Source organism: Chroicocephalus ridibundus, chromosome 1, assembly GCF_963924245.1.
Source record: "Chroicocephalus ridibundus chromosome 1, bChrRid1.1, whole genome shotgun sequence".
Lineage (NCBI taxonomy): Eukaryota > Metazoa > Chordata > Aves > Charadriiformes > Laridae > Chroicocephalus > Chroicocephalus ridibundus.
Window position 1 is genome coordinate 118,473,405 of NC_086284.1, and position 25,729 is coordinate 118,499,133.

Here is a 25,729-nt window from a genome sequence, read left to right on the forward strand (position 1 = left end):
TGCAAGCAGTTGCTAAAAGAGATGTCTAGTTTACAGCACTGCAATCTGAATGGAAAGGGAAACCACAGCAAAACATTCCCGAGGCTTATTTTTTCCCATCTGAGTTTTTCTACCACCACGGAAGCTTCTCACTTCCAGTGCACAAGTCTGTCCTTCCCTGTGAAGGCAGAGAAGAACATCCTGCATGTTCTGACCTGGTAGTGTGAGACACGAGTTCAGGGTGGAAAGAGCCAGTCCTGCTTTGCATGGGGACCCTCTGCTCGTGCCCACATTGGTGCGGCGCTCTTCACAGCACAGCCCTGATCTCTTGTTGGGGAATCACTGCTGATACTAGTGTCATCCCTGGGAGTTCCAGCCACACAGCAGGACACCGAAACCTTAAATTCTGTTCAAACGCAATAATCACCCTTGCTTTGCTCCTCTTCTGCCTCTCTAACCACTCTAAAGACAGTCCGCTGCTGACTGAAATTACATAAAAGTGTAAAGGAAGAGAGAAAGGAAGCTGCAGTTAGAGGGAAAAAAGATCCTCCTCACAAATAAACAACAAGGAAGACACTCTGCAGACTTGGAGAGGGAAGCATGGACAGGGGAGAGATCCAGGCAGAGACACCGGCGGAGCAGCTGCAAGCGATGGAGAGAAATAGAGGCAAAATGGGGAGGCGGGGGGGGGGGGAAATAAAGATAAGATGATAGAAAATACGAAGGGGAGAAAGAAAGGAAGGGACAAAATGCACATGTGGTGTCACCAAGTTTGGGCGCAGCAGCAGAGTTTGCTGCTTGTTGTCTCAGGAGCCCAGCACTCCGGGAAGGACAGTATCTGTTTAGATTTGTGTCTAAATTTAAACCCTGATTGCCTTGCCTCCCCCTCCTCTCCCCTCCCTCCCTTCCTCTCACCCACCCGCCCTTCTTCCTTGTTCGTCGTGCAGGGCCACTCACTGGGCTCTCTCAGTTTTCAAGCTGAGCAGGAGCTGGGATATTACATACCCTCCACAGCGGCGCGGTTTTGCCCTGGCTCGGCTGAAGTTTTCCCACAGATAAGAGGGAAAGGGGTGGGGAAGCAAGACTGCCCTGAGGACACCTCTCTCGCACGACATGGAGGTAAAGAAAACTTTTATTTCCACTAGCTTGCGACTGGCTCCTCGATCCGCATTAGCTCCACCTTGCAAGGCAATTTCTCACTAAAGGCAGCTCAAAATATCTTTTCGCTGAGGTTCAGATAAGTGTCTCTTTCCCCCCACCCCAGCCCCTGCCATGCACCTCAGAATATTTTGCGGGTTTTAGTCCAGATTTGGAAAGTAGGGGGGCGGTATGGGGAGAAATTACATCTGTGACAGGGAAATAAGGAAGGACTGCTATTTATTTTTTCAGTCTCTGAGGTGGGATGGAGAGTTAACATTTTAAAAGGTATCATTTTGAAAGGAGGTTTTAAAAATTCAGTAAAAATGAGGACATCAGGAGAAGTGAACAAACCATACAGGATTAGCGGGCTCCTTGGGGTTGATCCTACCCAACCCATGCAGCAGCAGCTGTGATTTGGACCCCAAGCGCTGTGTCCCCCTGTTCCACGTGCATCGTGTGGTCTCACTTTCATTATTGATAGGGCATTTTGGTTCAGGAAAGAGGACCCAAGAACGGTTGCTTTGGCGAGGTAAATGGCTAGCACATCCCTGGAGGGTTTCCTGCACCTTTCTCCATGCTGGGTGTCCTGTGCCGCAGGAGAGTCGGAGCTCTTGTCTCTGGGTGGGCACATGGCTGGTGGACTGGGGTGTAGAAGCAGGAGTCAGGCTTTCTTGGCATTTAAGTCCAAGCCTTCTCCTGCATAGCACCCTCTTGGGCAAGGCAGTTCACCTCCCTTTGCGTCTTTTCCCATTCATATGAAATGGGAGCGATGCTGCCTGCTTCCCTCATGTCAGCCCGGATTCACTAGATTTTCAAACAGTTTTTTAAGTGGCAGAGGAAAAAAATATTTATTTTTAGGAGGGGCACAGGAGATAGAAAGGCGATTACAACACTGGCAAAACCTCAAATGACGAAAGAGAACTTTTGGTATTTCTTTCAACTAAACACAGATCTTACTAAACACTGTACATTACTTTCCCAGAGAAGCGTTGCCTGTGTCGGTGCAGCCCCAACAGCAGGGGACACGCAGCAAAGGCAGGGAACAGTGTGCCTGAGGCACCGCTACAATTTTTCTTTGAAGATTTCCAGAGCGTAGCTCAGCTGGGCGGTTTTGATAATGCCCAGGTGCTAACATCGCAGTCCTTGTTATCTGTGCCGGCCTGCCCTACAGGCGAGGGTAAAGATCAGGCGTGCTCATCACAAGAAACGGCCTCAACAAACTATCTGAACAGATTTTGGCGTGGAGAAGGACCAAGCAGTGATCAAATCAGCTCAGCACAGACCACATGTGGCACCACAAATGTGTAGCTTTGTAAGGGTCTTTAGGTTTGACACAGGCTGGATCAGTAACTGTTAATGCTTGTTTTATTCTTTTTCGCTATATAGTATCCTGGGGTGTCTGGAGGGGAAGAGGAGTTGTTGTAACTGCTGTGCACAGTGAGCCACATATGGAGCAAAGACTAAGGGCTGAAGCAGGTATTTTGTCATGTTGAGGACACTCTCCCCCACCCCCTCTCCTCTCCACACGCAGAGGACTGCACCCCTCAAGTATTTTCTGTTGTCTGCCGCAGCGGTGTTTCAGGGTAGAAAGGGACGGACCTGCCATTTCCTGCTGGGAGACACATGTGACACATACGGCAGGTCTAACGGACAGGAAGCTTCTCTGAAGTATTTAAGACTTTCTGGCTCTTGATTCTGTTGCTTTACCTCTATTTCCCACTCTTTCCCCATGTTACTTTATTTTCTGATCATCTGTAGGTTGCTGCATCTATTCTAATTTTTAAAACATCTCAACTCCCAAGACATTTTTTAAGTAGTGCAGTTGGTCTTCCCTCTCTGCCCCAACCCTCCAAAAAGGTGGTTAATGTCCCAAAGGTAAGAAGATACTAGACCAAAATAGAGCCAAGAGCAAAGATTTGAGTTCCCACCTGCCAGTTCTCTGCTCTGTTTCTTCCTGAGAGCTTTTCACAGGCAGCTTGAGTGGCACCCAGAGACATGCCACAGTCTTTTGCTTTAAAACACAGATTTAATGGTCCTGTGCAACGGGAACAAAAAAATCCGTCATTTCCCCATTTGCTTCATCAGTGGTGGGCAGAGCTGCTCTGTGCTTTCCTGCTGGCATAACTGGCAGGCTCTTTGCTCTAGTGGGACACATGGGGATTACCAGCATTAGGGAAAAAAGGGCAGAGGGCTGACCCAGCCAGCTGATTTCCATCACGTCTCTGGCAGGAAGACCCTATTTTTGAAACACCCACAGAAGCAAGATAATTGGGATCGCTTTCTTAGAGTGGTCAGTGCGGTTTTGCTGCTCCTTAGGGGCAAGTACCTACAGTCTTAGACATTCTGCTGTCAGGAATGTGCCACATTGAAAGCAGTAACTGTAACGATTTAAGATCCCGAAGAGGGAGAAAAAGGCAGTAAAACTCTGTTCTTGCAGTTCATGTAATTTTGTGAGTCTGCTCATCTTCAGGGTTTTGGGGTTCTTTTGTGTTCTTTTTGTTGGTTTTGTTTTTTTGGTTTTTTTTTGAAGACCAACTTCTTGATGCAAGATAGATTTGAGAATCAGTTTTCTTTCCAGTGGTACAACTGATGAAAGAAACTTGAAATCATTGAGCTTATATCACAGACTGTTAACATGAGGAGTTCATATCAAAAATGTGTAAAGCTGACACTGATGAAAGCTAAGCCACTTGTGAAAAAGCAGCCACTAAATATTATTTGCACTCACGGTACAAAAAGTATCAGAAATTATTGTGCTGGTTTGTTACTTTACACCTTCAGAGCTGGTCCAAGCTCTCTAATTCCCATAGCTGTACCAAACTTTGCTGAAGATGTAGTGGGTTAAGGCATCCACTGAAAGTGCTTGTGGCTTTCTGCAGCCCATATTGAACAGCAGTCATGGCATTCCTCTTCCCAGCCTCTCTGTAGGAGCTTGGGAGCATGGAGACATTTGAACTTTGCTTGCATAGCAAGGCGAAACAATCCAAGGCTGAGTTTCACTTTGGTGACTCCCTATAGTGCAACGGGTTCCCTAAGCTGTGACGGTGCATCAACTGGGTTTATTTTGGGAAGGCTCCCCTCTTCTTTGTGTCTACCAACAGATTTCATTTCTCTCTGTGACATCTCCCTTCCCATGTCTCTTTTCTACAGCTAGCTCCTGCTAGATCTTCATTTTGCCTGTTGCTACACTGGCATAGGAGACGGAAAGCTTTTCCAGGGCTAAGAGCAGTTCTCTGCTCACTTAGCCACTTCCCTTATGGGAAACCTACCAGACATGGCTTCAGCCCCAGGCCCTGTGCTCTCCCTACACCATCAAATGTCCGCATCTGGGACATCTGGGGAGTGATGGGGCCACTGCTCTTTTCAGTAGGGCTCCCTCCTGTGTCAAGTGAGGATACCACAAAGAGGCCTTGGGTCCTGCCCCACTCCTCTAGCGAGCAGCAGAGGAACGTGGAGAAAATTCCTCTGCATCCTCTGTTTCTCATCTCAGTGGGAGTCTGCAGAAACCTCTAAGCGTTCAAACATGTCCTCTCCCTCAACAGGTGAGATCAGAAGTCACCACTGGCTGTAGTCAGACAGTCATTGCGACAGAGCACATTTCCAGGTCTAGTATCCCAGTTGCTGCATCCTTCCAGGAGCCATGGGGAATGATGCCCTTGTCCAACCTACAGGACAGTTGTCTTTTAGCAGAGGCACTTACCCTGTCTCTAGAAAAACTGCACTAAGGATATATCACCTGTCGCCCAAGAGGACTGAAATGGAGGGGATGGAGGAAACGGTGCTGTGCAGACAAGGGGGCTGAAATTTGTAACCATTATGGTCCTCAGAGCAGCAAGACAGTATGCCACGCAGAGGTGAGCCGGGCTGAACGAGGTCTCTGCCCACCCTTGCAGCTGTGGAGCCGAGATTAAGAGCGGGCATTACACCATGGTTAGCTCTTCCAGGAAACAATTGCCCTTTCTCAGGGAGCTCTGCTGCTTGGTTTTCATTCCAGAAGTTAAAACATTTCTTTTCCACTCCTTCTGCCTAACAGAACATTCTAACCTCAAATACGCTTATTTTCAGTGTTTCCTCCCAAACTCATCAAAATGACACATTCATGCAGAGTGTCTGAGCAGATAAAGGGAAGAATATCTAAATATATTAGGAGAGGTACCATATGACCCCATTTTACTACTCAGGTCTGGGCAGATTTAGGAGCTGCCTGACAGTAAATAGCATGTCTGCAGCAGAGCTGGAAAGGATCAGGTTTGCCAGACTTCCACATCCCAGCAAAGGGATGAAGTCCCCCTCTTGAAGGACAGAAAAGAACAAAACTAAACCCCATGGGTGGTGCTGTGACCCTTACTTGTACCTAGCAGTGACCCCAGAGTAAATGGTTTGCAGAATTAAGGCTTTTTCCACATCACTGGAGAAGGGATGATTCTTCTGAACCCGTGCTCTCCCATTTTAACCTTTGGGCATCTGAATATTCCAGGTCATGGTGATAGTGGTCTGGAAAAGCATTTTTTTCCCTGTATTCCACAGTCTAACTGGCAGGACATGTTACTGTTGAGCAGCATATTATGCATACCTTCTCTCATACATTCCCAGGATGTGCTTATCTGAAGAACAGGGGAAAACGTCAGCATTGCTTTATCAACAGGTGCTGCTAGGAAACTCTGCTGGTTTTCGTCATGCAAATGACCAAGCCCATACAAACTAGGGGTGGCTTTCCTGTTTCCCAGTGGTTGGTTAACAGTGGGAGAGAGGTGGCTGCTCTTTTTCCTAAAACAGCAACTCTGCAGCTTGAGTTTGGGACCTGAGATGGCAGCTGTACCCAGCAGCAAAAGAACCTGTTTGGAGGACCTGTCTATTTTACTGGTGAAGCCTTCTGGCTACCTGTAGGTGCTGTAATGCTGCAGAGACACACCTTGTCTTGGTGACTTACAGACAGTTATATGCCTCTAGCAGTTTGCAGCACGGCGTGCATAAGGATGGATTTGGTCTAGAGGCAGGAGATCTGTTGTGTAAGGAGGAGTTATTATTGCACACTCACTGCACAGTTGCTTCACACCTAGTAATTGTCAGAGGCATGGGGCAATTAGTTCTTATGGAGTCTTGCGTAGGCATGGATTTAAGTCGCACTTTAGCCAAGCCACAATGTATCCAGCTATGAGTCTTATGCCAGAAACGCTTTTACGTTAACATCAAGTCTGAGGCATATCTTTATGATATCTTATCGCCAGTATATGGGTCCCAGTAATGTACTGACAAGGATGAGGCTTATCTGCCCCATTAGTGCCAAATGAAGTTTTCACTTGTTAGAAAGAAAAAAAGACATCAGACCAAATTCTAAAAGCAAAGACCCAGACCTCACTTGCCAGATTGGCAGCAGGTATAGATGCACGCCCTTTTCCTTTTGTTCTTAAGCATCAAATTTTAAGAGAGCTCAAAATCCACACAACAGACAGCAAGGTGGAAAGCTGTTTTTTGCAAACAAATGTCCTTACACAAATAAATTTGTTTACCCTTCGTAACAAGATGCACACAGTGTTTTGGTCAGCGTGGATGAGTAGTGGCCAATCTGCAAAGCATATTGATTTACCACTGCCAACTTCAACAAAGCCACTGTTCACCTCAAGCTTCTCAAATGCGTGCTCTCAGCATGATCAGACCACAGCTCAGATTGTGCTTTTGTACAAGTTGGTAGCTACGGCATGCAGTGGTGCTCTTCTGAGCATCTTGAAGTATTTCACAAAATATAATACCTTTCCCTCATGTTCTATTGCTGAACTAAGCTACATGCTGCTTCTTAAGGTGAGAAATTTATGGCTCACATAAATATCACTCCTTTTCAAGCATACAGAATTAATGTGTGCAATTTGGAAAGCCTCGGTATCTAAAGGATGCAGACCAACGACTTGCTGTTCAGAGAAAGACACAAAAATGCAAAGGAGAGGGAGAACTGTTGCAGAGGAATGGAGTTAAATCAGTCAGTGTGGCTCTGCAGTGAGGCAGAGGACAGTAGACTAAAACTTTTAACACAGAGGAAACAGAGCATCAGAAAAGCAGTACACCTGGAATAATGAGATCCAATTGAAGGGAAGATGTGTATCTCAACGAATAGCAGGAAGGACTGCTAGCAGTGAGGTCTATCAGGGCTTGTAATAGTGTAGTGTAAAGCAAATGTAGTGGAAACCTCTTTCCCATGAGAGATTCAAAAATAGACTGGACAGAACATTAGAAAGATAATGGCAGGAACGATCTTCTATTGCATTCAAGCAATACTATTGATAGGGCCACCACAGGGGCAGGACCATACTGTTTCTGCAGTTCTTCCACGTGTGGGGCTGCCAGCAGAAGCTAGTGGCTATTCAGCATCAGGTCCTAAAAATGTTTATGATTCCCTCCTGCTACACCACATTGTTCAAGCCCTGAAAACTTCTGCCTATGGGAAACAAGTCAAAATAAATTGGCATCGTATCTACAAAAGTCTGGGAACTGTTCTTTTATTGCCTGTGTAAAACACAAAAGCAATTTTCTTTGTATTCTTTTTTCCTGTTTCAAGAATGGGGCTCTTTATCCTTTAAAACTGTGTACTGCAACAGCAATCGTGGGTTATTCAAGTCAATCATCTTGAAATACCTTTCTGCTGAGTGCCATGTTTCCCTGTTGTAAGTTCAGATGGAACAGGTCTTGTTTTCATATACACACACTTGAGTTTGTGTGCCAGGTTTCCTAGGAATTTCACCCCTTGGGCCCTTGCAGCGAGCATGTGTTTAACTTGTGAAATATGCACAGTATAATTCGGTTTCCCACTTAGTCTTTACAAAGTGCACAGAATTGTCAACACTGTCCCCTCATGAAAACCCAGTGTTTTCATTCCCAGTTTCCAGGTATTCATTCCCAGTTAGAGGCAGAAGGGCTGTCCATGCAAACAAACACAGGCATGCACACCGGTCCTCTAGACAGCAGGTGTCTGTAAAGAGGACAGAATGGAAGAAAAAGGGTGGATTGATGAACACACTGGAGCATGAGGTGACAGGAGACATAAAGGTAACAAGTCAGACAGGTCACCCATACAAAAAGAAAACAGCCTTAGTACTTTCTCTTTCATCTCTGAGCTCAATGCAAAGTTGTCTTTTCCACTTATATCAGGACTTCTGATCTCATGTAATATCAAGTCCTGCTCTGCACAGCTCAAGAAGCCTTTGCCCACAGCCACCCAACGATTTCTTCTCGGACCCTTCTCCTCCTGCTCCTTTGTACGCGCTGAGCACGGGACTCACCTTCCTTGACTCTGCCCTCCCACCCCAGCCTCCTGCCCTGGGCACTGGCATCTCACAATACTCTCAGTTCTGACCTCAAGCACCTGATGTGGGTGACCCGCCAGCGATGTTCTCCGTGCCAGGCCCTGCAGGGCTTTGCTCAGGAGTGTGACAGTCCAGGTCCGGTCTCACGGGGTCCATCGCCCGCTGCAGCTCCACACTCTGATCCAGCAAACTGAAGCCTGCATCATCTACAGTAGCTCTTCAAGCCTTTGTACAGGGCACCAGTTTAGTCTGTAGATTCTCAAAGGAGAAAGCTGGAAGCCTTTTCGTTTTGTAGCCCATGGGAAAGAAAAGCTATCAAGTAACGTCACTGTCATACTTCATTTCTTCTGCCTCTGGCTCTGCAACTCAAAAATTGCTGGCTCATTCTCTTGTAAATTGAATAAAATTTTTCTTCTAAACACTTTTCATTTTAAGGTCCATGAATTCAGTGACATGCTGGGCAGAACTTCCTAGTGCTGATTTACTCGCTGAGCAAGTGGTGTGCAGGCACTGAGCCCGCGCTTCCTGGACACCTGGTTCCGGTGGCCCAGCTTTAACCTGGAGAAACTGTGCCTGAGGTTGAAGGAACTTAGTCCCCCTTCTTGCCACAGAAAGAACATGTAAGAGTTTCAGTCTGCCATCAGGAAAAAGAAATAGAGCACTGAAATAGGTAGGATACTTCAAAGCTCTTGCAAACATTGGGTTTCTCCTTTACAGAGTTGTTGGGAGAATTTTATAAGCAGGTTAACTCAGAAACTGAGGTAATTATCTTTCCCAGACCACAGAAAAAATCCATGTCAAAGGCTAAACTATGGCTCAAGAATTACTTGTGTGCATTTTCCTTAGGATATATAGCAGAGTCATTTACCTATGGAAATCGCTAAGTTCCTAATGCATCATGAGAGCTGATCCAGAGCAGGCTGAAAATTCAGGCAAGCATTTTCAAACGTAACTGCAAGTCACAGCTCTGTCTGGATTCATTTGCCCAGTGTAGGGCCCGGTTTTCAGAGCTTTCGAAAACTGGACACTCCGGACAGAGCCAAAGGGAGGGCAGCTGCTGAGGAAGCAGCCTTGCAGACCCGGATCCTCAGTGCTGCTGGGGCCACTGAGCCCTCCACAGTCCAGCTAAAAAGACATCTCTGTGAATATAGCTTAGCATTCACACCTCAAGCTGGCTGCTAGCTGAGTGCCTACTATCACTTTCCTCTGCTCCATATCTGCGTATTTTTTCAGACTAAAATCCTGGCTCAGATAAATATGAACCTCCTTCTCTGACCTGCCTGTATCCAGTGTAGACCTAATTTAATAGCAATGTGTTACAAAGATAGCACAGTCCTAACTGATGAGCCCTGGAAGCTGCAGCAGTTGGGAGCTCTGTGGAGGCTCATTTACCCTTCTGATTTTCTGTTCCCAACATGATAAATGAAGAGGAGCTGAATCCCCCCCAGACTACAACTAGTCTGTCTCTAGTGTTGAGTTCAAATGGGGAGGTATCACAGCCTACTTGAAGCATTTAACTGAAGTATTTTGAATTGTCCCTGCTTCTCACATTCTCTGTGTCCCTTCTTTCACAGTTCAGTGACTTCAGTTTCCAATTTGACCTTCTGAATAGCTTCAGATTAGATAATTAACACAGACTGCACATACACCTGCTCAAAGTTCATCCTCTTTAACCACTGTCAGTCCAAGAGCCATCCCTTCCTCCTCCCACCTGAAACACCTTGCATCTGAGCCTCCTCCTGTTGAAGCCCATCTTATTCCAGATGTCTGCTAAAAGCAGGGGTTTTTTCCTCACCCCACGTGAGGCAAACAAGGGAGAAGCTAAACTGAAAAGCAGTTAAAAGGTGATTCATTGGGCTGAGGCCTTTCCTACTAAAAGGGCTGTTCCATTTGCTCAGCCATTTCCTTCATAACAGCTGCCCAGGCATCTCCGTGTCTGGAGGTGAGGACAGGGTGCAGCCTCGCATCATACCTACAAGTACAGGGCTATGCCAGTTGCTTAAAGCAACACTATGATTCGGGTGGTTTAAAATAATGATTTTCTGCAAGGCATGTTTTAACCAAGGGAAAGCTGTTCTTCTCAGAGGCCTGTATCAGATAACCACAGTTCATGCGTTTTATTCCCTGCTCTCAAATAGTATGCGTGCGTGCCCAGCCTTCCTGGCCATCTCTCTCCCCCGTGCCTTAGTCAAGGAGGCTGGGCTCACATGAGATGGGATGCACTTGCCCCACAGACTGCATTACTTCCCCTCTCCCTGCGGCCAGCCTGAGAGATTTTGTTGGTGTCCCTCTGTTAGCTCACCCTTCATTCTTCTGGAGCATTGGGAGCTCCCCAGAACAAGGCCTGGAAGTGCACACAGAGAGGCACTAATTAATTTGGGGAAAGTTGACAGGCTGTGTACACTTCCCAGACCATTAAGAAAAACAGACATCTGGGAGGGAAACATTGGAAAGCTGAGAAGGATCCTGGGGAAAACCCCAGCCGGGAACAGAGCCCCGTACCAGCAGCTGGTGCAAACAGGGCATTAGGTAAGCAGGCTGTGTCTCACAGTGGCCATCACTGCTCTGCTTCAGTACTACCATCTCACCCCTCCACCCATGGAAGCATTTGCTTGTAGGGTGAGTATCCCAAGGACAAATCCCAGATACTGGTTGTACAAGCAGCTAAAGACACATGGGAAACAATACAGTCCAGCCCAGCCAGACTGCCATCTTGGTAACAGCTGCTGTCAGCTGTGGATTAAGACATCAGCATCACTCTACCAGAGGTAGAGATCAGCCCTTGGCTCCAGAGAAGCTATTCCACATCCGGAGTGTTGGTGGATTCCTAAAACAACACAACCTCCTCAACCTACCTATTCAATGGATAATTTCTGAGAAATAACCCCTTTCTTTCTCCCACATGTCTTTCACATATATTATCTTTATTCTAGATATCTGCAATAGCTCACATCTGGTTGTATCAGCCAAGTTTTCAGACAGCATTGGTGGCCAGAGGGCTCCCATCAGAGGGAGAGAAGGAGTTAATGACAGGACTATATATGCTGCCTGACACACCAGAAAAGCCAGAGGTCTTCCTGAACTAAATTGAAAGCTGTGTAGGTGTTCATTTAATTTAAGTTTGGAGAAATGAAAAGTGGTGCTGCTTGAAAGAGAGTGGGGATCTTCAATTATTTAGGAAAGTGGTGCATTGGCTCTCAGATGATGCTGAAATCCTGCTGCCAAGTTAAAACCCACTAGCATCCTTCATTGTGAACTTCTTGGACAGAGGAGCTGAGGGTTGTATTTGACAGGGCGTTTCAGACCTTGTTTTCAGCATCCCAATCCAAATTTTCATAATCTTGAGTAACAGGAATGCTCATTGTATCTGCTGCAGGATTCTGGCTCACTGGAAGTACTCGTGTTGTAGAGGCACAAAGTATTTCCCCAAAGCCACTTAGAGTTACTGTAAACTTGATGGAAAAAGACTGCAGCGTGTCACTGGTATTCACTTGGAGCAAGGGAAGAGCTTTGCAACATCAACATTGTTCTTTTAAGGCCAAAGGCTCATTATAATGAGCAAAAAAATGAAAAGTAATTTTTGGAAACTGTTACAGATAAATACAGAGAGTATTTTTAAAACAGATATATTAACTCAAAGGAAATAGCAGGACACTAAATTCCTAGGACTTCAAAAAGGGAGGGGAGACATTAATCTAGTCTTCTAGTGTAGTCAAACTGAGGGATTGCAGAGATCTTTGTTAAACTAGTCGCGCTTTTGTATCTCTGTCCTTAAGGTTACTGATGGCTCAGATCCAGTTTGCAGTGTGCAGGTAGTAGTTAGATAGGTTTGAAATACATCACCACCTGCAGCAGGCACATAGTAAACTATCAGCTTTTGAATCTCGCTGTATTTCTTTTTTTTTTCTTCTTAAATATCTCAGCCTCCTTTAAAGAGGCACATCTTGCCCTCATCATGGCAAAGTCATGAATGGAGGCAACAGCACACCTCAAACGCTCAGACGGGAGAACCCTGTGGGGTATGTCTGGGCTTAAAACCCAGCATGGATGAGTTTTTGAAGTTGGTGCAGTTTCAGGTGACAGAAAATCCCTCTTGCAAGGAGCGGCTCCAGAGAAAGGCTGCCATACTGCTCGTGTGGGCACAGCCTCTGTGCCTTTCATTATTCCTCCACTTGTGTGGCTGGGTATGACCACATTCAGCCAGATATCAACTTTATCCACAAGCCTTTTCCTGCTGCCTGAAATTATTTCCATGTTGGCTGCTTGGCCTGTCTGCAAGCAGCTGTGTCGGACTTATAATGAGGCAATTACATACGCATGGCCCTTTTACAGGAAAGGCGGAGGCTGTTCCTCCTTGAATTGATTGGACTCCTTAATGAGGCTTATCTGTTTTCCCTGCTCTCTCAGCCAGGCCAGTCTCCCCTTCTGCAGGGAACTGGCCTGGTTAGCAATGTAGATTTTTGCCTCTCCGCTTAGCCCTCCTCCCCTTTCCTCTTCACTGTCTGCAAGCAAATGTTGTCACGCGTCTTAAAAACCTAGTGATCTTGATGATTGGGATCTCTTCTTACCGTACATGGCACAGCTTCTTTCCCCCATAGCCTCAGGTCTCACTGGTGCTTAACAGCCTTTTATTTCACTTTCCTCCCTCTCATCCCCGCCTCCTGTCTTCTCATTGCAATAGGAGTCACCTTGCCCTTCAGGTATCTTTTGGACCTTTCCTCTTGAATAGTCTGTCTTCTGGCACTAAATCTCATTTCAGTTGTTCTGTTGTTACTACTTTGAACATCTTTGAGCTTCTTCTTCCTCTTATATTGTTGACTTAGTGGTCTAGGGAAACGGTGGTCTGACTCTGCCTGCTGAGCCTACGTGGGTTACTGTGCATAGACAATTGTTAGGGTACAGCCCTGCAGCTGCAGGCAGGAAGGGTAAGCTGAACAAACAGGGGATGCATGTGACTGAGATGTGAAATCTGTTGTCTCACCAGCAAAGTGTCTTTAAGACACCCTTATGATCATGCTGGATATTACGAAATTTTAAAAAAATCTTTAGAAACCAGACTGAAAACCCATTGAAAAGTGTTCACTGGGAGGAAATCAGTCCTTCGTGAGTGCTGGACTTCCTTAGGACTTAGTCAGGAAGAGTTTTGAGGCAACAGGTCATCTCGGTCAATATGTGCCCAAAGTCCCCTGTACCACACAAAATCCAGATGGCTACTTCTCACGGATACAGAGCTGAAATGCAGATACTTGGCCTGGGTGCATGTTCATGCAGAGCTGTGACTGGGCTAACGATCCCTTTGGTGTGAGCACAGCACCAAACGAATGCATCCGGTTTGATGCCACCATAAGAAGTCGTGCAACACTGACTGTGAGTCTCAGATCCCTTACTACAGGTTTCCTTGGGCTGCTCTGTGTCACAGTGCAGCTATCCTCAGACATGTGTGTTGTGGAGAACCAGTGTGCCATGGAGGACTAAGTGTCAAGGTGGAATTTGGGAAGCTGGATTTTGAGTAGCTGAGGGCAAGTTATTGTGTCCTAGGTCAACTACAGGACTAATGCAGAACTGAAACACTGCAATCCACATCTTCCGCCTGGAAAAACCCCTTGCAACCATTGCATGACTTTGCTGGTTCCTTCGCTTCACTAGGCATCTGCCTGCTTAACATTAAAATTCAATCAGTGCCCAGGATGCTGCTTCTGCATGAGCCTGGAATTGCCCCACCTGACCAGTCCATGGGTGGTCTGCTGCCCAGACCAAGCTGGCATTAGAAATTAGGCATTTCGCCATTGCATTCCCCATGCCCCACATTCTTATCTCTCCTCTCCACTCCTCTCCCTGGGAGAACACTCTGAGCATGGTGGACACAAGCAAACAGGATCAGGCATCTCACAAAAAGCACTTCTCACGGAAAAAGAAACGGTGACCCCCATGTGTTGCTGGAGGTTTCTGCAATCACCTCAGTCAAGGACTCCCAAAACACTATACATACACACAAGGTAATTGATTTACATTTTAAAGGGTGTGCCACTGCCTTCCCTGAGCAGCAAGTCGTGACTGAACAGCCAGATGCCTTATCCTGCGCAGGGCACAGCAGAGCCAAGAGTTGCTCACGTCTCCATAGGGGACAGGCTGAGGTTACGTACGTGCTGCCCCGGCACAGGCACGCTGCCCGGCTGAGACCAGGTGCTGCAGTTCGTTGCCTCTTTTGGTAACGATGGCACTCGATCAAACCGTTCTTGGCAGCCTTTGACAGACACGATAAGACACTTGCTCAGGAAGCGGGCGGCCTGGGCTCCGTTCTGTTCTCAGGGGGTGTGGGCTTCAAACTCTTTAGTCTATCTAGCAAGAAATGATTTTTAATCTGGTGCTTCGGACAAGGCTAGAGTGAGCACTTGCCAGCCTGCCTGTTAAAGGCATGCCAACACATAGCAAAGAATTCAAGGTTTGCTGGGCCAGAGGGGAGCTTACACACCTGCCTGGTGGTCTGAGCGCTCTCCTGACAGATAAAACCCTGGCTTCCCTCAGGACCAATTCTGTGGGATATGCAGCAGTGGCTACACATGCGCTAAATTGCGCAAGCCCGTACATTGCCCTCTCAGCAGAGGCTCCTCCCGTGAAGGTTTGAAGTACTGCTGCTGTAATGAACCGGCCCGTGCAGCGCTGGAAACATGTAGGCACTAGGCAATCGCCAAATATTGTCATTACTAAAAGGGAGACTCAAGATCTCACTTGTACCTTTCACAGGGATATTTTCTGGTTTTGCAAATCTCACCAGGCAGTGCCCAGCAAGCACAGGCCAGGCGCTCCTGAGAGCTACATACCATGGCACGACGAAAAGAAAAACTTGCCATAAATCCAGCCTCAGAAATTTTCAACACCAGCCAAAGACTAGTGCGAGGTGGATGGCATACCCTTCCTATATAAGGGCCTTTCCAGAATGAACTGTTGATGTTAGGACGTGTTACTAACGAACTCCATGGAGGCAAACAGGAGGCTGCTTTCTCCACTTTGAGCCCAGAAGGCTGTGAGGGCAGCAGCAGCAGTCCCGCCTCATCAAGTCAAACTGAGACTTCATGCAGTTACTTTGCTGAGAAGAGATGCCTTTTGGAAGATGTGGAGACCATCCACCATGAAAAACGATGCTTCGTAACATTTGCATTGCACTCACTTTGCTAGCAGAAATACGTCAACAGCAAAGGGAGGGACTTCTCAGAGGGGAGGTTAAAATAACGGTTATGTCATCTCATTTTCATTGTAGTCACTCTCTGAAACAGAAAGCAAATAGTAGTGTATTTACCGCTTCCAATTTCCTGATGTCTACAGATGTCTCCTATAATTTTGTCATGAAGGACACAGCTCCTCGCCTGCACGTCTGCTCTCTGCTGCCCGTCTCCTCCCGCCCGGCACCAGCTGCCTCTACTGACAGAGGCAGCCACGGCATCGCCGGGGGTGATGGAGAAGCACTTGCACTTGTGATGCTCTTAAACCACACCGCCTAACTCCAGCCACCACACAGTGCCCAGTATGCCCAGTATGATTAGAGTGGGGTTTTGTTCACAATAAGCATTTGTCTGGATGTTCTGGAGCTCTAGGCAGTTCTGAGGTCACTTGGAGGGAACTACCAGAGAAGGACCCTGAGCAAGCTTCTGATTCAAACAGGCAGCAAAGCTTTCTTGAGAAAAGCCCCACTCCGCTCATCATGCTAACTATCTAGGCCCTTTTACATGTAGGCATGGGTAGCTCAAACTACTGAAAGAAGGAAAATCAGCAGGAGTTTCCCTTCTACTTTTAGTAAGCAAGAGAGGGAGTACATGAACCATTTCTTCACACTATAGCAAACAATTTCAAGACTGTGCCCCTTCCCTTGAAAAACTTTGTCCCTTTACTAGTTTCTGGCTACAAGGTATCTCCCACCTCCACCCAATTCCTGAATCTTGCTTTTGTGAGTCTTTAAATTTGGCAGGTCTGAGTCTCTGTAGTTTTGAAATTACTGCACTGCATTTGGGAGCTGCTTGCTGTCTTCTGGATGAAAACTGCTCATCGTTGCTGAGCTGGAATATCCTCATGTTACCCTTCGGGCAGTGCTTGACCCTGAGTGCCAAGATGGCAGCAGTTCACGAGGGAACCCTCAGAAAGAGAAAATCAAGACCAGACCACCGCAAGTCTTGAGAAAAACATTGTCCTAAAGCAAACGCAAGGAAATGTTACATATTTTTACATATTTTATGTAAAGAAGGATTTTCCTGCCCTTTCTCCTAAAAACAAACGTGCAACCCCCTCCTTTGAAGTGCACATTCTTCATACTATTCTGCACTGTGTTATAGTCAGAGCTCCTTCCTCTTTATCACTCTCCTTACAGCCGTGCAACAGCCCTGCAGTTGAGTTCAGACACACACTCATCCGGTGTTCATTCATCTGTGGTGGGACAAGCGTTGACTTGGGTACCACTCTGAGGAGAGATGTTGTACTTAGACTTGTTTTTATGGTTAACTTACTTGCAGACTTTGAGAGACAGACCAGCCGTGATTTACACTCAGGCAAGAAGCTTGGTCTCCACTGAAAATGTTACAAAAAGAAAGAGTTTTAAGAGGAGACCTGAAATCTCTGTTCCTGCAACATACATTTCAGTAGTTCTACTCAAATCTTTGTTAGGGCTGCTGTGAGAGCTCCTGTTTTCAAGACTAGAACCGAAGAAAGCTGCTAGAAATTATTGGGCTTGAACAACACTAACTGCCTTGAAGGTAGCATGTGTAATCACAAGTCCTTACCTCCTTCTGTCTGTTTCCAAAACTTCTGTGTCTAGCATTTTTTGACTTGTTTTTGACATTTCTCAATTAGTCAGTGCTCCCTTGTTTGAAGGAAACCAGAATATACAGCCACATAGAGATACGTGCAGAAGAGATGTGTGCCTAAGTCAGAGGAGTCTTAAGCCCATCTTCAGGGCCCAGGAGCTCAGAGTGGTCCCAAACCTAATCTGAGGTCCCGTTGTGTTCATAAAGTGTTCAGAAATCTGGAGCCCGAACTCCAGCATTCCCAATATATTCCCACAGGCTGCAGACAGCTTTCCCTGGAGCTGCAAGATTGAAGACTGAATTAACCGAACTTGGAGACCACTCTGCACTGGCTGAGGCTTGACCTTAATGTAGAAAAAGCTTGATCTTGGAAGTGCAATGGTTCTGCACAGTTGTGCACGCTCTCATGTGAGGCAGACAGAGGCTTACCACTAATTCCTTTTGTTGGACATCAAACCAGAAACCTGTTTGCACGACCTTTAAAATGCCAGCCCCTGCAAACAACAGCCAAGCATTTTGCAGTGCGTGTTGGCATCATTATTATACATCTCAACATACGCTTATACTCTTTCACAGACGGATTGTGTGTCCTGATATCAGCCCTGGAATACTCTTTGAATCTTTCAAATGGAAATCTTACTTTCTTTACTCAGCTTTCTGACGTGTTTCACTCCTCCATCCTGGCAGCGAGGGTCCCATGGCAGTTTGAGGCCAGTTATTCCTCTTTTCCCAGCCATCTGATGGCTGCGTGGAGGAAAAGGATGAGGAATCTGTGCACGCTGCCATTCTTAAAGCTTACAAAATTCTCATCTGGGATGTGAAATGGAGGTCTTCAGCTTCTGGTAAAGGCTGATCAAAGAAAACACAACAGTAAGAGAGAAGCAGAAAAATATTTTCTTTTCCAGCATTAGAATACACCTGAAAGATCTGCAAGGTATTCTGGCCTTGTCCTCTCCTGGAAAGTAACTGTGATAAAGCTCTGATATGCAAAGTTTACAGAGCCAGCTGAGCCCCACCAGAGGTAGGTGCAGAAGCGGCTTACACGGCAGCTTTTGCTTTGGTGGAGCGCAGCACAGTAATTATCACTCCTGTTCCATAACCAATCGTAGGGAGTGCAGGTAGGAGCCTTGGCCCTGCATCCCAGGCTGCTATGGGCTACGCTGACATGATGATGGACAGGACTGGCTATAAGGTATCACAGAGCCACAGCTGCAGCCACTTCTAGCTGGGGCTTCTGCCAATAATTAAAATTTACCACAACCAGACAAGAAGCAGCTTCATTGCCAGATAAGAGGCCAAGTGAATAAATAAACCACATAAATCCCTCCTGAAACAGAGAGCTGGAAGGTCTCCAGTGAGAATGATTTGTGAAGAAGGGTAAAGAGAGAGATGGGAAGCAAGATGCTTCACTGGGATGGAGAGGGGTCAGTGTAGCAAGAAGAGGTCTGTTTATTCAGGGCTTACATCTTGGGATGTGTTGCTTCTTGAGCCAGGGGCCCAGCATGCTGCTGAGCTCCAGTCGGAACAAGCACCGTGAGATTTCCTTCTAGGGATGTAAAAAATGGGCCAAGGCGAGTGTGAGCCCACCCACTTCCTGGGCAAGCTGTGCTCAGCCTGCGTTGATGCTTTCGTGGATCACAAGGAGAATGAGCAGGCTCAGATTGTGGGTAGCAGCCTCTCCTGAATTTTGCTGCCCAGTTCCTCACGCTGTGATTCAGGTATTTTCCCACCCTCTTGCCTCTCAGTTTACTCCTTTGGGGGAGTTTGTGTTTTAAATATACCCTGCTAACTTACCTCTCCCTTCCCAGTCCGAACAATGTTCCCCTTTCAATATGATCCTGCTGCCACTGATGTACTCACATGGACACAGACAAACAAATCGGTTCAGCTTATGCTGGCAGGAGGGTGCAAACTGGGATTCATGTAAATGGCGGATGCAGAGAGATGGCTTTGAATGAAGCTACAAACTACATATTAGGGAGATTTTTCCATTGGTAACTTGGGTCCAATCCAAATTAAAAACTATTCTTGACCGATTTTTATTTCATTTAAAGAGGAGTTCCTTATGCGCTGCCCATCTAATCTTATCTGCACTTATAAAAAGCAAGAGCCAAAATAACTGATGCCTGTAACAAGAGGTTGAAAATGAAAATTCAGTTACCTATTTTCTGCCATTGAACAAGACAAAAAGAGGGGCAGATTTGTCGAGGTGAACCTAAACTTGTCCATTCTTTGTTTCTGCTTTGAGGGTAAGACACACACCCAGGGACCCATTTCAGGTTTCTTTAGGTTATCTTCCTTGAAAAATAAATGAACCTAGGGGTAGAAGAGGATAGTTTGGTGGATTGGCCTTGTTAGACACTTGCCTTTAGAAGAGGTACTAAAGATACTCCTGACTGAAGGAAAGATTTTATTACTTCAATTCATGCAGACACATTACCGTTATGTTTTGCATCGTTATTGATTATTATTGTCACCTTTAAAAAAAGTAGGACTGGTCTGACACACAGGTGTTTGGCTGGTAATGAGGTGAATTAAAGATGCATTCTCTAGAGCATAAATTCATGTCCTCTCCAGATAGACAGGAACTGTACCTTAGATGATGTACTGTGTGAATATTCAACGGCCTTTTGCCTCCAGCTGGCCTCAATGGTCAAACAGAAGATGGGGCAAGGAGAAGGGAGTAGCTCTTGCCTGTGGAAATGGTCACCCCAAATCAACAGGGCAGTATGGGAGGAGCTAGTACTGTCATCACTTCTCCCTTGCTCGGTCTGCAAGCGAGTAGGACATCTTCAGTACATCAAACCCCATCTCTGCAGGGGAATCTTTTCAGGAGAGAGGCTACAGCACCTCACCGCAAGGGTAGGAGACATTCACCCCCTCCGGTCCCTGGGGAGCCCTGGAAGGAGGCACTTTCCCCACTACAGCTTAACATGTCATTCCCAAAATGCTGCTTTGTGTGTCAGAAACAGGTACTTGAGAAGTTTGAGAACGGCTCTTTTCAGCCAAGCTGATTGAGAATGAGTTCAGTTATGCTGAAAAACAGGCAGCTCTATCAGATTAAGGCTGTACCGCTCCCCACACGAGCTGAGTTAACCCAGCACACATGGTATAAGCTTTCCCATGCAGACAAGGCCTATGACCGGCTGGCTCCTCAAATCCTGCAGCTATCTTACTGAAAAACGAGAAGGGTAGGTGTCACGTCTGGGAAAGCTTTGCACAGAGAGCATGTCATTTGCCTTCAGTGGCCTGAGCCAGGCAGGGAAGAGAAGCTCTGCAAGAGGCTCCATTACCTTCTGAAATCCAGTGCCTTGGCGAGGGCTGACGCTTTAATTTCAAAGGAAACCACAGCACTACTTCCCAGAGTTTCTTGCTGGCCTCCAGGCAGAGTGTGATGATGGTTTATTTTGACTTAAGTAGTTTCCTCCCCACAGATGCGTCCCACATCCCTTCGTTAGCTGAGCAGGTCCTACAGGTGTAGAGCTTTGCCTCTGACACACAGCGAGGCAAACCCTCTCCCCAGCCAGCCATGTGGCTGCTGCTGTTTGAAGTGGGGCTTCTGGAGATCTCTGACACAGTATTTGTGGGGGTTTTGTGGATGTTTAATAGAAACCTTCCGAATCACTCAGCTGCCAGTAACATGCTCCCCGTGGTGGCTTACAGACGCTCCCTGGGTTCACAGCCTGCACTCAGCTGCGTCTCAAGCTGGAGGGAAGAGATTGCAGGGTGAAATACTGGTGCCACAGACCAGAACAGCCTTTACCAGCAGGCATGCAAAAATATGGTTTTTCTGTCATATCAGCCCTCTGCACAGGAGGATGCATAAGGATGCAATTTCCTCAGCCTCTGGCCAGAGTGGTTAAAGGGAAGCCCTCAGCCCTGCGCTGCAGGCTGCCCCTGCCACCCCTCCATCCCCTCCCGCTGCGGCAGTGCAAGCGCTTGTCAGGCTGTGCTGTGAACTCGGTTGCTGAAATGATCTGGGTTAAAAATAGCCTTGTAAAGAGTTAAGGGACATATTTTTAGCCCAGATCATTTCAGTGATCCAGTTTACAGCACAGCCCCACAAACTCACACTGGTGCAAGGGAGGGGGGAAGGGGGAAAGGAAAGGTCAAGGGAGAATGGGCAGCTGGAAACATAAACTGTCCCTCTGCCAAAAACAGGACCTTATGAAATTGCACCCCAAAAGCACTGACTCTCTCCTGTTTTCATCTATCATACTGACAACTGCCTTCTTGTGGCGCAGTGTTGAGAGCTGGGTGCTGAGGATCACTATTTCTGGATCCTGTTTGTGTAATCAAGGCACTAGCCCTGAGCTTCGAATGCCTTATTGTGTCTGCCTCTGACATGTTGTATTTGTCATTATTTTTGCCATATTTGCTTTTGCTGAGGTAGATTGTATGTGCAGCAACAACAACAACAAAAAAGCAAGAGCATCACGGGAGACATTTGCAGAGCTTGTGCGAGCGCAGGGTATGGGAACGCGGCCGGCACGATGGCCTGGTGTGAGAACTGGCTGCAGGGAATTGGCCCTGTGAAGCTCTTTAGAACCAAGGGAGGGACGTGGGGGTCAGGGACTGGCCTCAAAACCATGTCTAGATGCAGCTGCATGAGAATGGGGGTGGAAAGTGCACAGGACCAGTACCAAAACTTGGGTAACTGTCCCTGATTTCATAGCTGCTGAAAACTCCAGCCTTGCAAGGGACGTGGCTTGCATCTCAGATAAAAGGTGCTCCGTTTGACCAAAACACCCCACCTACAACAGCAGACAAGTCAGAGGATTCATAGAGAAGGGAAGGAGAGTAGGGCAGTACAAATCTCTGCTGTTATTCAGCTGGTATTTAAGTGCTGTTTAAGCCAAAACACTCCACTGTAGGGCAGCTAATAGACCTTTGCTCTTTCCAGCAGCCAAACCAGGTGCACAAATCCAAACCTGAACTTCTCCTTCAGTATCTGCTTCTGACCTGCACTGGTACCCTTTCAGACTAGCATTTCCAGTAGCATATCATGGACAGTGACAAAACTGGTGGGATACCAGTCCTGTGAGATGGAGTCATGATAGCTTTCATTGCAAGGGGAGGGAGTCATGACCAAAACTATTAGCTGAGCGTTGTTGGAGCCAGTTTTGCACCAGTCCCAGCAGGACATACAAATTCATCCCCAAAGCCACCTCTGGCTTTCCAGTTTTCCACAGGAGCGGAAACTCTCTGCAATTTTGATTTCATAAGAAACTCATTGTAGTGACACTCCCCACCTGTAGCTCAAATACATGCTTTTTAAGAAAAGCTCTTTGTGAGTACCCAAACAGCACGCACAGAGAAACTCTTCAGTCTCTTGACTGCTTTTCTGTGAGCCTCTAACATTCACCTTCTCTCACCCGGTGCCCACAGTGGGTCCACGGGCTCTAGCAGGAGAATCGGCAAATGCCATTGGGACAGGTAATGACATTGCTGTACCGAGGGGTCCCCTCTGTGAGATATTATTACTCCCCCATCAGGCAACCTTACTAGCCCTCCTGTGTTCTGGCACATTAAATCGCCAGTGAACTGTGGGGGGACTGTGACAGCCAGAGCTGACTGTGTCACAGCATCCAGGCATCTCCACTCAGCAAGCTTTCCAGCTGCCATGAAAAGATACAGCAGGGATGGCGTGGGACACTTCTGTGGGGACTGAGCGGTGTTTCCACTAGGTAGCCTGTAAGAGAAGCAGGGATCTGTGCTAAAACCAGTGGCTCCCCTTCAGGCAATCTATAGGATCAGGGATTGGTGGGCAGCTTTGCTCTCACAACAGAAGCAAGGACTCCAAAGCATAAGGAAGGAGAGGCTTCAGTGGGAAGCTTGAATTGCCATGATTGTACCTAACCCACAAATAAAGACCAAACATTCTTCTTCAGTGCTGGCAAAGGGACCAGCTGCAGTTTTAAAAGCAAATGAAGAAAGATGGGGTTAAAAACCATTTTCACATTTACTCAATTTTATAAATTTATTTGAAAGAGGAAAGTGAAACCCCTTACAGAGAACTTGCCAGTTGCACTTCCTCTTTTGCAAACGGTGCCATGCTTACATTGATGGTATAATTCAATTCCTGCTTCGCTGCTCTGTCTGACATTTTTCAGAATACGCAATGCTTCAACACTTATTTTTATGGAACAGTAAAAGACCTCAGAGTAGCAGTCACCAAATTACTGATGCAGTAAGTCTTTTACCTTAGCTCGCTGGTTTTAGCCCATGCAGGCTGACCACACTTCTCTTCTGAAAATGAAAAGGATCAGCAGTTGGCTGCAAAGAGTGCAAAATTAACATCTGAGTAATATCATCTTTTTTGCCAAAAAAAAGAGCAGAGCTGCTCCTCGTCATCATTCAAAAAAGTGGTGGGCTGTCACCGAGACAGGAAAAATGACCAGGAATGGAAGAGGTTGCATTAATACCATGGGGCTGGAGAGAGCCAGCATTGAGTTCTTGGGTGAGAGGAGCAGACACGTGTCTTAGTCATGGAAGAGGCTGAGGGCTGGTAAGTGCTACAGGGTGAGAGCGGCAAAGTGAGTCTTCCCACCTTCCTCCCAATGGGAGGGAAACTGCCAGTCCACCCCCTGGAATTTAGGGGAACAATGTTCTCCTTGCAGTGCAAGGAAGGGAACTTTTTGCACCCAAGTGCCCTGGTACGGCGCTTTCCCTTGACTAGAAGACATAGAGCCTGACACACCAGCTGGGGAAAAAAAAAAGAAGCTGTAGAAAAAGCTGGATACAAGATGGCAGTTTAATTGCCAGAAAGGATCTGAGAAAGGACTTTTCCTGTTGCAAAACACGTAGCGTAATCGGAGAGTCTGCAGCTGGCAGTTTTGGGAGGACACAGCCCGTGGGCTACTTGTGCTAATCTTAGAATGGCATGTTCACTGCTTCCTGCGCCCCGGCTGGCGAGCTTCACGCCGGCGAGAGACACATTGCAATCAATGCCTGCTACGAGCAAAACAAGAAACGCGTGGAATCATTCCAGCCTCACAGCTTTGATCAAATCCAAAGAAAGGGAGCTGTGTTTTCAGACTGTAACTCAAAAAAAAAAAAAAGAGAAAAAAAAAAGAAAAAAACACAACCACCCCAAAATGAGAGGTCAAAAAGGCCAAGAGGAAGTGCAGTGTCTTTTCTGGGTAAAGGCGAAGGGCTATGAAAGAAGCTCTTGGAGAAAGAGGGACTATGAGGGAGGCAACCCTTCCACCACAGACACTGAGCACCTGCAGCTTCTCAGCCTCAACTGAGTCCCCAGTTCAGGTTCAGCCATGCCCAGGTATCCTGGGAGCTTCTATGCTGAGCCAAGCCTCCCAATCCATCCCGCCTTCCCCAGGTTCATTCTTTGCTCCCTTCTCTTTCCAGCCTGCCCTCCCTTCACGGCAGGGCGCCAGTCTGCAGCTGTGAACTGCTCTCCCTCCCCACTTTGCCCCAGCCATCATTTTTCGTGTGCAGCAGGTCACCCTGCTGATCTGCTTTCCTCACTATTTCTTCCGTTCCCCTTATCTGCCACTTCCCCTGCCTGTAATTACACTAATGAAGGCTGAAAAGATGGGGGGAAGGTACTAGAAGTTCACTGAGAGGATAGAGCTTGATATGGTTTTTGTGGCTGGATGCAGGAAAGCTGGTACGAAGTTCACAGGAAGTGTAACGGGGGAGATGTAGTCAGGATCCTGGAAAGAGAGAATGACAGACATCTACTGGGGCTTGTGGGCCTAGGAGAAAAAAGACGGCATTTATCGGGAGCATTTATTTACAGCTTTCTGAGAAAGGCAAAGGCCCTTTTCCACAATGCAAACAGGCCTTAGCCATGCTGCTCCCTAGCAGTTATTTCAGGCTGGTGAGTGCTCCAAGCTGCGGATGATGAGATGATCCTTAATGTAACCTCCTCAATTTGCTTTTAAGTTAGAAACTAGGAGTCTAAAGAAATTCCTTCTTTAATATGATTTCAAATTTCCACAGCTATTTCTCCAGCCCCTGTAGTGTGGTGACCCAAAGAAACTGGTCCATATGTGGGCCAGATTGGTGTTTTGACGGCCTTTCACCTCCAGTGATGTTGAAGGAGCGGTTGCGCTAACAAGACAGCAGGTCCCTCCCAGACAGAGTGGTGTAAGGGGAGAAGGAAGGGCTGTGCTGGAGCCTTTGGAGAAACAGAAATGTATTCCTCTAGCAATAGCCTTTGGGCAAACTTTCTGACTGAGAAGCGGAAGAGTATTGAGGCAAAGGGGTGAGATGTCTGGTGCTGGTCATGGGTTCATGATGGTGGTACAGGGAGTGGAGGTATGAGGTTCCTTGATGATGGTTCATAGCCCGATTTGGTTTTTTGAGGTCTCCACCCCTAATAAAACAAAGATTGTTGGTTAGTTCGCAGTTCCTCTCGTTCAGTTTTCCCTGGCATCAGATACAGAGATGAAGAACAAAGGTTTCCTTTCATCAACTTTGATTTCAAGGCTTTCTACTCATATTCCTTGATACACACATAGCAAAGAAAATAAGGTAAATGTGGGATGACACCAGGGCTGT

General features: G+C 46.9%; 1 protein-coding gene across 2 annotated transcripts in view; it reads left to right on the plus strand.

Annotated features, from left to right (window-relative positions):
* Positions 1-926: 926 nt before the first annotated feature.
* RCSD1 (RCSD domain containing 1) overlaps positions 927-25,729 on the plus strand; it is a 34,375-nt gene continuing 9,572 nt past the window's right edge. For both annotated transcript variants that reach the window (XM_063348575.1, XM_063348581.1), the window contains exon 1: positions 927-1,098. In XM_063348575.1, the coding sequence (XP_063204645.1) occupies positions 1,093-1,098 (6 nt within the window). In that variant the 5' untranslated portion in view covers positions 927-1,092. The remainder of the gene's footprint in view (positions 1,099-25,729) is intronic.